This window comes from Protopterus annectens, chromosome 7.part0 (assembly GCF_019279795.1).
Source record: "Protopterus annectens isolate FY-2018-M chromosome 7.part0, PAN1.0, whole genome shotgun sequence".
NCBI lineage: Eukaryota > Metazoa > Chordata > Ceratodontiformes > Protopteridae > Protopterus > Protopterus annectens.
In genome coordinates this window covers 913,190,365-913,204,237 of record NC_056739.1, presented here as the reverse complement: position 1 = coordinate 913,204,237, position 13,873 = coordinate 913,190,365, and the positions used below count along the sequence as shown (strand labels likewise).

Genomic DNA, 13,873 nt, shown 5'->3' with positions numbered 1-13,873 from the left:
TGCTATTATACAATGACATTATTTAAGAAAAAATGCTTACTTTTCTTAAATAATGTCTTTGTATAATGGCGCATTACTGTTCTTCCACTGGTTGTGGTACACTGCTTCCTTGTTTTGATGTACTGAGCATGAGTATGGGACTTGCGTCCCATGCATACCCAGTACATCAATGCTTTGAAACGGACGCAACGGAGAAAAGAAAGTCTCCGTTGCTCCGTTTTTTTTTTCTTTTTCTTTCTTTCTTTCTTTCATTTTTTTTTTGTTTGTTAAAAAAAATGTTTTGAGCACTTTATACCAATGGAAAAAAGTCCGGGCGACCACACCTTTTCCCGTTGGTATATTGTGGGATTTACAATGGGCACGTTGGCCAGTCAGCGTGCACATTTTGGAATATTAATGGGGGGGGTCATTGTATAATTCATATTATTTTATGTCAGTGTCTCAAGTTCACAGTGCTAATATTTAAAAGTGTCACTGATTGTCCTTGATTTCTAGATTTGTCCCTGATTTTGAAAGCTGTGGCAGCAGGTACTGAAGAGGGCAAAAAATTGCTACTAGGTTATTGTGTATGTACAAGTGGAAATGATTTTCTAATTTGTGATAGAACCACCACCAGGACCCTCTTCAAGCCTCACTCCCTGTGGCTCTTAACTATTTGCAAGAGTTACTGTCTGCTGACCTTTTTTATTCTTCCATCAAGGTGCATTTGTTTGGCATTTCTGCTTGACTGTCCTTTGATCTCCCTCCTTTCTAACCTTACTAATGTTAAACAGTTTTGGAAAGGAATGTTGCATATCCATACATCCACTTAGAAAGAGGAAAAGCTTTTCAAGCAGAAAACTGCACTTCCAAGCAGGAGCTCCCTGTTTCCTGTTTGAATCCATTTATCAGGCTTAATTGAGGTTCCCATCTCTACTAGGTAAGTATCTGAGTTCTAAGCTCTTATGGTGAGTAAAAACCCTACCTCATTATTTATTTGTTTACAATACAGAGTTTCTTTGAGAACTAATCTTTCTTTTATACCTAAAGTTGGTTTAGAGTTTACTTTAAGCCAGACTAATAATCTCCATCTTCTTTCCCGAATCACAGAACAAGGGGCAGATGATTCTTCATACACTGGATGTTCACAGGCTGATCAGATAATACTTGTGCAAAACTCAAACCTTTAAAAAAGATGATTTGCTGTTTGTGTCCTATAGGTTCATAGATTAGAACTAAGCTAACTGCCCTTGCGAGCCATTTTAAGCCTAGCCAATTATCCTTTGTGAGACTCAAACTCTGCACCTTGTGCTTGCAAGGCAAACACCTTAACCATTAGGCCACCCTCCAAACATGAAGCTAAGAGGAGAGTGCAACCATTGTCAAGGCACATTATTTCTAGGTGGTTGTTTCATACTATTGTGTTTTCATTATACTTACTGTAATGAACCACTTCCAGGAAGGGTTAAGGCCTACTCCACAAGTGCTTTGGCTTCTTCAGTGGCTTTTTGGCAAAGGGGGATCCAAAGTGCTCTAGAGGCAGCAATTTGTTTTTTTTTTTTTTTTTTTTTTTTTTTTACATACCGTTACAAAGCAGTGCAAACTAGATTCCTTTTCCAGGTCCAAAATAGGCATTTTCTAGGATCTTTCTTCAGGGGGTCCTGGAGTCTTTATTTGCCACCTCCCTTTAATTAGTTTACAAAGTGCTTAGGCAACAGTGATCTAGGTATTGAACGTAATAAAGTTGTGTATGTCATTGTATGCTAGCAGTAGATGTTCTGATAGGTCAGTGTTGCAGTAAAGGCCCCTCCCTCCAGCCCCCTTATTTTAATTTATTCCTTTTGGGTTACCAGGGTGTGGATGTATTAACCTTTTGTACATGATTTTTTTTGGTTTGTTTCCTGTCATTGTTCTTTCTGGTTTCTTGCCTCCTTTTTCAGGCAAAAAAAATGCTCTGAGGATATTTGCACTATGTCTTTATGTGGAGTTCCTTACAAGCTCCTTATAGTTATAACACATGTAGGCAGCTGGCCAGTCACAAGTAAAAGGATCCAAATAGCTTAGGCTTCTGCAACAATGACCAATTAGTGTATTTAGTGCTGTGAGAAGTTTACTAAATGACTGTACTTTCCTCGTGGCGATCAGGAGTTCTGAGCCATGTGTAGCAATCCTCAGTACATCGTCTTTCGCAGACAATGTGTTCCTGAAGAATAATCCGTCTTAGCTAAGGTGGTCACCAAATATAACACGAGTCAGTCCTTTTAACTTGCAGTATTTTTTCTTAATTACATTGACAGAGTGGAATATCTACTTTACTTGTACGGACATTCATCGAAAACCTGTTTTATTTGGATAGAACAAAATATGTAGGGAAAGATTCACAACTTTTAATTTTCATGTACAAAATTGGATACCAAAGGGTTCAAAATAACCCTTTCACTTTGCTTTTGCAATGTATACAAGTTTTGCCAAAGTCTACAAATACACGTTCTACCATAACAGTGGACACTTCATAAGCCTTCTTCAAGAATGCCTCAGTGAATGTAGTTTGAGAAGATGTTACATGGTTATTTCTTTGCACTTTGTCACAACATTACCAGCTGGGTATGATTTCCAGGTCTCGGTCTTTCAGTGGGGCATCCATTATTTATAGCATTTTTTTTTTAAAGGCCCTCCAAAGAAGTGTAGCTTAGGATTTTGACCTATTGGTGGTGGAGATGAAGCTCCTACTGTCATATAAAAGTGTTGTATATTTACAGTAACACCAGATCTCCTGACATTGGGACTTTTATTTTTGTCACCATCCCCTCCCCCACCTTGGATCAGAAGGCATCTTTGTTTAGTGGGCTCTGAGTAAAAGCAGCTATTTCTGGTTATTCCTGCCTTTCTTGACTGTCAGAGAAATAAAGTGGAAAGTGGGAGCTTAAGGTGCTTAAGATTATGAATAAATGGAAGGAGTTAAAGTATTCAGTGAAAGCTTTGGGTGCCAGGTTGACTAAGCCCCGTTAGTCTTGGTATTAATGGTGATGGAGATGCAGTTACCAGTGCAGATACAGCTTTACAGTAATCTCACAGCTTTTGCTTTGGGCACATCCTTTTCACTGCCTACCATTGAAGCAGTTTAGCATAAAAATATGACATTTGCAACAAAAATTACCATTTCATACATACATCAAAACATTAAAAATATCAAAATGACTTTGGATAATTATATTGCAATAACTCCATTCAAACCTTGTACATAGGGCATGGCATAAAACACAGTATCTTTCAATTACTTCTTTAATAAGAATGCTGACAGGGTCCTGAAAAATCGCTTTTATTCTTAAATTTTCTTACAATCTGGGTATTAAAGGTAGTGTGCAGATGTGTTTTTGAATTTTTTTCCAACATAAAATGCATAGAAATGAGCAACTTTAACCTCCAACTCAGAATGTGCCTCTTGCTGTCTTGCATTAATTGTAAGGTACAGGCAGCAAGTAATCACATCATGGGGGGGGGTTAGATGCTAATTACTGTTAATTGTAATACCTACAATGCAATTAGGTGATTGCTTATCTGTTAAATTAACAGATTGTCAAAAATTAAATAAACAAATAAATAACTGTCACTCAGTTTTTGTTTTTGTCACGCTGTTAATTTAACAGGTCGGGTATTAATTACACTACAGTTGTGCAGACATTACAGTTGACACTAATTGGTGACTACTTGCCCAATGATGCAGTTTTGTGCTGCCTGAATGTTATAATTAGTGAAAGACAGTGGAAGCCATGTTAATAGGTTTCTGGTTGCGGGGGATTTAAAGGTGCTGTTAATAAAAGAAGCGTTTGAACAAAAAGACTGTTCGCATGCATAAATGTGCATGAAAACACTTTTTGTTGTATAACAAATTTTTGTAATTGTCTCTGGAGAACAAGTCAGTTTCATGTCTTCTGTTAATAATGTCCAGATAACATGCTGCACACATACTGTATTTGTATATAACTTAATGCAGTTGAGCCTTATTGTATATCTTTTCACTCATATCACCTTTTCTTTTATCACTTATTTGTCTTACATCACTGTCTGCTCCCTGCTTCTGGACTGTACACTAGAACTCTAGTCATACTTCACCATCCATGCTCTTTTTTTATGTCACCCTTGCCTCTTTGTCTATATCATTAGTCATCTCCCCATTATCAGTTCTGTAATCTGTAACTGTTGGAAAGTGTTGCCCCCTAAAAATAACTTGTTCTATCAGCAATGCAGCTCCACAATCTTAATTTTCTTTCTTTACTCTGTTAAATCCTACTTATTACTTTTCTTTTTTTTTACATTTTACAGTCCACTTGTTGCAGATCTCAGCTGTTTTCACTGCACTCTTTTTCAAATTGCACTATTGTCTGTCCTTATTTTTTTCATTGTTCTGTTGTTGTGTTCACTTTCTCTAGCTTATGCAGATATCAGCATAATCATTAAAATTATCTTTTCATCACCGATTTATAACTGGTTAGTAATAGCCTATGAACCTATCAGCCCTAGGGCCTATACAAGCCTAGCCATAACGATTCCCTGGCTATTTCTTCCCACACTATTTACTTCCCTCGACTCATGCCTAGCAGGGCGACTGACATGATCCCCGGGGTGAATTTCCTTTCTCCCATCCAATCGTCAAGGTTCCTTTTGAAGAGGGCCAAAGAGGCACTCTGCTTGACATGTATGGGCAATCTATTCCAGAGTCTGGGGAGTCTCTGGGTCAGGAACTTGTCTATCCAGCATGTTTTGTTTATTGTGATGACGAGGTTTAGATCCCTGGAGCTTGTAGCTATGAGGGATTGGGATTTTTTTAAGTGTAGCATGTCCAACAGCTCTGGGTTTGACATGGCCTTGTATGTTAAGCAGAGATCGCCTCTGAGTAGACGATATGCGACAGAGTATAGCTGGAGTTTTTTAAGGCGGTCAGCTTAAGGCATCTGCTTTAGGCCTGTGATTCTTTTAGTGAGGTATTTCTGCAGCCTTTCCAGTTGTTGCAGATGTCTTGAGAGGTACATACCAAACTGGGCGTTGTATTCTATAATGGGTCTAATGAGGGATGAGTACAGTGGGACAATGACCTCCTTTTTTCTGGATGAAAAGCCCTTCGTGGTGAGGTGTGCCACATAGAAGGATTTCCTGACTGTTGTGGCGATGTGGTTATCGAAGGTGAGACCACTGTCCACCTGTGTCCCTAAGTCTCTTATCACACTTTCGGTGTTTAGTGTACTGCCACCTATATGGTAATTCACGGATACATGTTTTTTCCCCAAGGGGATAACTATACATTTCTTGGCATTGAGCTTGAGCCCATGGCTCTGGCACCAAGCATCCTATTCCACTTTCCTAATGTACATTTTAGTATAGTTTGTGCCATAATCTTTTAATGAATTTAGCTGGTGATCACTATTTCATACTGTTCCTCTTACTTGCATAATGCTTTGCCTGTATTTATGCATATAGGCTGTGCTTTATTTTAAGCGTGATGCTGTTTGCACTGTATTTCTTGCTTACAAATATGAAAACTATTGCTTTGAATCAAGTATTTTTCTATGTGCATAACTGACGATGTGGTGTGGTATATTAAAGATTTACCCACGGTTGGTGTGATTAAATAAAGCCAACCGTGGGTAAATTTCTGTCTAACACAACCACGGAGTCTGTTATTGCTATTATACAATGACATTATTTAAGAAAAAAATACTTTTCTTAAATAATGTCTTTCTATAACGGCGCATTACTGTTCTTCCACTGGTTGTGGTACATTGCTTCCTTGTTTTGATGTACTGAGCATGCGTATGGTTCTTGCATCCCACGCATACCCAGTGCATCAATGCTTTGAAATGGAAGCAACAGAAAAAAGAAAGTCTCCGTTGCTCTGTTTTTTCTTTTTTCTTTGTTAAAAAAAAAATGTTTTTCGCACACTATACCAACGGAAAAAAGTCCGGGCGATCAGACCTTTTTCCTTTGGTATATTGTAGGATTTACAACGGGCATGCTGGCCAGTCAGCTTCCACGTTTTGGAATATTAATGGAGGGTCATTGTATAATTGCTTATAAAGTTGTGATGGTTAACAAGCAGCTTGTGTTGTAGGTATTGCAGCTTTTCTCTCTGGATGAATTCCAACCAGCAGAACAAATAAGTTAATTAGCTGAGGTGATGATGTTCTTTTCATTCTTCCTCCATGTATGGGCTTGGATCTGATTCTTTGATCCAACTCGGCTGCATACATCAGACTTCATATCCAGCTGTTGAGCTCCTCCCCTACCTGTAATGCCCTACTCTGTCCCCATTGCCTCAGATTTTCTTTGCTGCCATCACGATCAGATGCAAGTTCTAATCTCGAGCTGTTTATAGGAGGTAATTTGTGAGTTTTTCAAGTTATAAAAATTTTTTTTTTCTAGTCTTTTGACTACCCTCCCTCTAGTTTTCACTGGTTGTTAGAATAACCCTTTTTTGTACTATTTGATAGTAACTTTATTTACCATTCTTGGTATTTCTCTTTACCCTTCTTTTCTTAGGGTATTTGTCTCTATTACCATTACTGGTAATTTCCTTTTTCCTATTTTTTTATTTCTTCTAGTAAAAAAATTGTTCCCTGTATTCTTTTTGTCATGTTGGACGAGCCTAAAGGATTTTAAAAAATGCACTTCTTGTGAGCATAAGATCCCAAACTCACATGCCAACAAGGAGTGCGTTTATTGCCTTGGGGCCGGGCACTTGGACACATTTTGAAAAATCTGCTGTACCTTTTAATCTGAGAGCCCTGGCAGATGAAATAAATTCATTTTAAGGGGTCTTCTTACCTGTACTACTTCATCAGAGGCTCAAACCTCCTCTAAGACTTATCAAATCTGCCAGTTTCGCCCATGTTGCCTCCTCAACTCCTTCAAATTCCAAGGAAGCATTCAAGGCCCCCATCCACCACTTCCTCTAGGTCGTCTAGAAGCTTGTCGGAAGCAGATGTGGCTAGGATGATGCAAAAGTTCCTCAGAGCTCAGATCCAGATGGGGATCTTACAAGCTCTGTCCCCTGTCAGATCTGTGAGTGTGCCTGTCACATCAAAGACCACATTATCTCCTTCTCATATCTGTCCAGTGGTTTCGGAATCCTGGGATCCAAGATCCCCAAGAAGATCATTATCAGATCTGAGGAAAGTTTCTTCCTCCACTCCAACTATTTCCTTGACTAGTACTGCTTTGGTACTCTCAGATAAGAACTGGGGTTGGAGCAGAAGTGCGTGTGTCAGATCTGAGGAAATAGGTTTGGCTCCATCCCTCAGATCTGGGGGTTGCCTAGATCTATCTTCAGGAGCTTCATGTTTCAAATACTGCCCCTTTTCTTTCATCGGTTCCAAGCTCTGAGGCCTATTCCACAGGGTCATGCAGTTCCAATAAGTCTCCAGCCAGTTCCAATGGGAGAACTTCTCCCTGTTTTTGGACACCTCTCCAGAACACCCCACAGAGGAAGTGCACAGGAAGAGAACATACAGAAGGAGAGACACAGACTCCCCCATGAAATCTGTCATGAAGGACACCGATTTTGATGAAGGAGATGGATTCCCCCAGGTCACCACCAGACAACTTCTTCTTTGGAGATATTTTCGAGATCCTGAAACAGAAATGTGGTTGGTCATTCCAAAATTCCTTGCCGGAAGAGACTGTGTTCTTGAAGGCTTTTGGTTCTGGCCCATCTACATCTTTGGTAATCCTCCCAGTGGGTGAACTTGTTGGTCTGGTTTTCTTCCGGGCATGGAGGGAGCCAGATACGGTCGAGCCCACCCCCAAATGTCATGACAAGTTTTTGGCTCCTACTACAGACTGACCCCACTGGAGCAAAGGAGTCCCAGTTGATGCTATGGTGGTGGTTGCAGCCACTAAGAAAGAGCTAGCAGAACACAGCTCTTCTGTCCATCTGCCTAACAGAGTCCAGAGAGTTGGTCAGAGTTGGAAAGCATACGTTTGCCTCAACTATCTTTGCTCTGAGGTCACTAAACCACTTCATGCAAATTACTAGACTTCAGAGAGTTTTGAACAAAGAACTTTCAAATACTTTTGAGTTCATGTCTGCTGAGGATTTCAAAAGGACATCCTTTCAACTGGCCACTGTTTTATCTATATCGAATTCTTCAATAAGGTTAATTTCGTACACAGCTGAAGGTACCTTACGAGCAGCTGGTCCAGGCATCACCATAAGGAGACATGCCTGGATGTAGCTGTGCGACTTTGTGGAGCCTTTTAAGACGTCCTTTATTAACCCCCCCATTTGATGGCACTTCCTTGTTTGGGCCATCAGTAAAGGATATGCTTACCCATATCAGACAAGATGGAAAGAGCCTGTCTGCTGTGGGGATCAAGTTTTCTATGCCTCAGCAAACCTTCTGTAGGAACTAGAGAGGCGGTAAGAAAGTGTGGTTCCATAAATCTCAGGGGACCTTTTCAAGATTCATGTGGGGATAATTCCTCCAGAGGCAGAGAAGGGAATTTTCATGGTAAACATCACCCTAGAAGCAGAGGAGATGTGCACAATCAGGGCTTTAGAGACTCATTTGCAGACAGGCCCTTTCAGTGCTCCTGAAGTACTGCCCCGACTCTCCAGCTCTGGAGGCAGTCAGGGGTCAATTTTCTTTGCACCTTGATGCCTGGGCAAGTATAACACAAGACCATTCCATTTTCCTTTCTTCCTTATTGCCAAAGGAAGAAACTTCCTGACATTCCATCCAGTCAGATGTAGGCTGCAGCACAAGAAGTCCAAAAGCTGCTAGAAAGAGAGTCATCCTGAAGGTCCCACCAGACCAGATAAGATTCAAAACTTATTCACGCTTCTTTTCAGTGCCTGAGAAAACAGGGGACCTCAGACCTATTTTGGATCTAAGCAAATTTGAACTACTATGTAAAAACAAAGTTCTGAATGGTCATGGTTCAGTCCATCCTGCCCTTCGCAAGGAGAATTGGGTGTGTTGTATAGATTTTCAGGATGTGTACTATCACAACAAAATAGATAATCCAGAAGACATCTTCAGTTTTGGCTGGGAGCCTGTCGTTACCAGTTGAGAGCACTGCCCTTTGGACTCAAAACAGCCCCAGGGTGTTTACCAAATGCATGGCACTAGTGGCAGCTCACTGAAGGGATTCCAGGTGTTTCCATATCTTGACAACTGGCTTCTCACTGGCCCTTCTAGGCATCTGTTACAGCATGCCAGTGACTGCTCCAGATTTGAAAAACTTTGGGTATTACATTAAATCTTGCCAAATTAAAACTTACACCATTTCAGAGCCTAGAATTCAATGGTTCAGTTTTGGATATGACAACACAGGTAGCATCTTTGCCTCTCCACTGCATTACTGATATCAGAAATCAGTTTCAGACTCTCCTTGCCAACCCATCCCTTCTGGCAAGGTTAGTACTTCAAGCAGTAGGGTCAATAGCAGCAGCAGTAGTTCTGCTTTTTCTAGGATGCTTCTTTATGAAGGCTCTCCAGTGGACTGCACCTGTACAGTGGTCCATTCTGTATCAACCCCTGTCTTTTCAAGTAACACTCGCTCCGATTTCCAAGCAGCTGGTGGATCAGATGACCTTTTTTGAGGCAGACCATTTGTTTTTCTGATATCAGTAGCCACAGAGACCACGGATGCTTCTCAACTGGGGTGGGGGGTATTTCTTGGGAAGAACTGTCCAAGGCATGTGGTCCCCCAGGAGACTAAGTTTGTATATCAGTGTCCTAGAGATGAGAGCAGTCTTATTAGCATTGCAGGCATATCAAGATTCTCTTCCTGTGAGGACTATTGCATTTCAGACTGACCGCATGTCTGTAGTTTGGCAAATGAACAAGCAAGGAGTAACTTGATCTTATCCCTTTTGGAGAGAGGCCATGAGGTTTTGGAATGGGCAGACCCATAAGACCACTTTCTAATTGCGATGCGCATTCCAGGGAAGACCAATGTGCTTGAGGACAAACTGAGCAGATCCTTTCTGATGCCTCACGAGTGGTCTCTCAGTCAGTAGCAGAGATGATCTTCCTGCATTGGGGCTGATCTTGCTTTGACCTATTTGCCATTCCCCTTTACAACAAGTGCACCAAGTACTTCGCTCTTACCCCACCTCAGGGAGAGTCACCAGGATCTGCTCTGATGCACACTTGGCCCTCAGGACTCCTTTATGCTTACGCTCCTATTCCTTGAATTCCCAAATTTGTACAGAAAACAGGTCGACTGAAGAGCTCAGTAATCCTCATTGCCCCCTTCTGTCTTTAGCAAGTATGGTTCCCCTTTTATGGTCTCACCTTCATTATTGCCCCCCTTCTGTACTTGACAAGTATGGTTCCCCTTTTTACGGTCTCACCTTCGTTATTCTCCTTGGATACTGGGGCCTTCTCAGGATCTCCTGTCTCACCTATCAGGGATTCAACACCTCAGCTTTAAGGCCCTCAAGCTAACCGCATGGTTTCTCCACTTGCAGTAATAGTTGGACAGTCTAGGCTTTCTTCCCCTGTATGTGGCATTATTTTGGCTTCTCAAAAAGATTCTACAAAAATGTTTACAAGAAGAAATGGAAGAAGTTCTCCACTTGAGCATCAGATAAGGAAATTGACCCTTTTTCTGCACCAATTTCGGCTAGTCTTCACTTTTTGACAACCATTTTTAAAGAAGGAGCTAGTTTCTCAACAGTTAAGCTTCAGTTGGCAGAAAGTTCTAAGTTTCACACAGGGAACAGTTTTTTTTACATGGCTTCATCTAGATTATGTAAAGCTTTTATGAAAGTTATTTATCTTCTGAAGCCTCCGATAAAGGATCCATCATTGCCTTGGTATCTAAAAGCTGTGCTTGAAGGTTTAACACAAAAACCTTTTCAACTGTCAGACAAATCTGATCTAAAATTTCTGTCATGGAAGACACTTTCCTTGGTAGCTATAACTCCTACTCCAGACTCTTGCATCTAAAACTCATTATTATTTTTCACAAAGACAGGGTTTTCTTATGGGCTAACCACCCTTTTTTAATACCTAAAGTGGCTTCTAAAAGTAACGTTAACCAATCCATTCCCTTACTGGATTTATTTCCAAACTTTCCAATAATTGGAGAGTACATGCTACATCTCCTTGATGTGCAGAGGCACATTGCAAAACAATTTAGAAAGTCAGACCATCTTTTTGTTTCTGTCTCACCAAATCACCTGGGTCATCCAGTTTCTAAAGTTATCTTAGCCAAATGGATTACAGACTGTATCTCAAGGATTTACTCAGAAATGTAGGACATTACCTCCTCAAGCTCATTCAGACAGATCCATGACTCCATCTGCTTTTTTGTCAAGAATGTTGGTTGATGATATTTGTGCTGCAGCTATGTGGCCCAGTGCTCACACATTTGTCTCTCATTACAAATTTAATAAACCACAGCTGAACAGAAACAAGTCTCCACAAAAAAATAAAATCCACTAATTTATTGACACAACATAACAACTGGTTAAGCGCTTTCACTCGCTCAAGTGCGAGCTTCTTCAGAACACTGACAGAAAAAACTGTTACCATTTAAATAACTTAATTGGCACCAAAAGCGCAACATTTAAAGAAGCCAGCATCTGCTCTTACTAATAATAGACAAAAAGTCTTAAAAACCACATTGATTGTTATAATAAATGAAGTTATATGAATGTTTTAAAATATTAAATTGTTAATATAAACAAATATAATTTTATATATCTGTTACAGTGTTTTTAAAACTACATATATAAAATCACAAACTAATTCAAATGAAAAACATTTACAAGCACATCCATTTAATATTGGTAAAACTGGTGAAATTTTAAGCCATATGCAAAAAAGGCTTAATTGTAATAACATCATTTAATCCTGGTGGTGTGGAGGCATCGGTATACAATTGCCACCATACTTCATTATATGATAGTGTTCCCCTACGATCACAACCCCTGGGGTCCATTGGAACACTATCTAGTATAGCAAATTTAAAATTATGTCTATCAAAAGTTACCTTGAGAGAGGTTATTTGTACAATGTTTTAAGTCATACACACACCAAAAAATGTGGGAGATGTAAACAATGTCATGCCATTTTACAAGAAGACAATATTATGTTGGAAAATGTAAACAGGACGAATATTGGGTTTCAACAAGGTAATTGTAACACAATGATGGTCATCTATCTAGCTAAATGCATGGTCTGTCCAGGATTTTATATTGGAAAGACAGAAAGGAAGTTTAAAAGGTGTATCTACGCATATTTGTATAGCATCAGAACAAAATATGATAAAAATGCCTTGTATAGGCACATTAATAAATGGGGGGATAGACATAATTTTAAAATACTTATCATGGGTTTTCCTTGCCACCTTGTTTTAGTTCTTACTGTCCTATTATGTGAAGGCTGTTTAGTGTTATCACGCAACCCATTTGTGGAGCTGTACACTAGCTTTGCAAGACACTGTCCTGGTTTTAAAAGTGGAGAGTAGGAAAGCAGAAAGTTTTGATACACAGTAGAGTTTGGGTAGACATCCTGAAGTGTAGGCTGTAATTTTTAAGGTGTAATTTGTTTTGGGAGAAAATGTCTGTATGAATTGAATATTGTGCATGCTAACTAATGTCTCCTTTTTTGTTTTGTCTTTATTTTTAGACCAAGATGCCTACATCTGGAAGGACGGGCAGGATGCAGCTATTAAAAACGTAATGATAGCTGCTCCTGTTGTTTCCAAAGGTGTGACAACCTTGGAGTTAACTGTGGGGCTGTGGAACTAAGATGTCCTTAAGCAGTGGAGCCTCTGGAGGGAAAGGAGTGGATGCGAATCCAGTGGACGTGTACGACAGTAGCGAAGAGTGGGACATAGGTGTGGGAAACTTGATTATCGACCTAGAAGCGGATCTGGAGAAAGATCAGCAAAAGTTAGATATGTCAGGATCCAAGGAGACTAGTCTTCCAGCCCCCAATGCAGTGGCGACTTTGCCAGATAACATCAAATTTGTAACCCCAGTTCAGGTTCCACAAGGGAAAGAGAGCAAGTCCAAATCCAAGAGAAGTAAGAGTACAAAAGATGGTGGTAAGCCTGTGGTGACTGCCTCATTATATGTGGCCAATGAAGGTGCAAGCAACAAAAAAGACAGTCAAGGACGCCTAGGGGATAGCATGAGCCCTAACAGCATAGGAACTGCTGTGTCTTCCAAAGGAGCAGAAAAGAGCAGCAAAACATCACGAAGCACAGCCAGTTCTAAGAAAGAAAAGGAGAGTGGGTCTAGTAAAAGTAAGAAGGACAGAAGTGAGAATATTGTATCAGTCATTGACAAAGAAGCTGGTATTCTGCAGCCCCTGGCCTTGGCTCCAAGGTCGGGTCAGTATGACTGTGTACAAGGAACAGATGTAATCCCCACAGCAGAGCAACTGGGAGCTGTAGCAATTGATACTGGAGTGGTTCTTACTCCACTTGGAATTAAAAGTGAACCAGAGGAGACAGATGGGGAATGCCGGCCTGTGAGAAAGATCAGAGCTGAAAAGGTAAGCTTGTTCCGTTTTATGTTCAGTTATTTGGTTATTTATATTATTTATTTATTTGCCTTTGCTTACTGGGAAAGTGACACTGAGTAATAACTGTTTTTTACAGGGGCCTGGGGAGTAAAGCTCCATTTGCTTACATTGCATTATACTAAGTTCCAGTTAAACAGACAGGTTACATTTCCATTTACATTTATACACAAACAATAATTACATTTATACATTGTAAGATTTTACAGAACTGGAAGTTACTAAAGTGAAAGCCCATGTGCAACTTAATGGATAGTACAGGCAGCAGTTCTGTATAATTTTGTGGTTAAATGGGTCTAGGTGAACATTTTCATTTTTTGAAGATTGAGACTGCCTTATAATAAGTGAACATTAAA

At 40.1% G+C, this 13,873-nt stretch overlaps 1 protein-coding gene across 1 annotated transcript in view; it reads left to right on the top strand.

Annotated features, from left to right (window-relative positions):
• LOC122806115 (zinc finger protein 609-like) overlaps positions 1 to 13,580 on the top strand; it is a 576,531-nt gene extending 562,951 nt beyond the window's left edge. Inside the window, exon 2 of the mRNA XM_044076353.1 lies at positions 12,618 to 13,580. Within this exon, the coding sequence (XP_043932288.1) occupies positions 12,741 to 13,580 (840 nt within the window). The 5' untranslated portion in view covers positions 12,618 to 12,740. The remainder of the gene's footprint in view (positions 1 to 12,617) is intronic.
• The last annotated feature ends 293 nt before the right edge of the window (positions 13,581 to 13,873 follow it).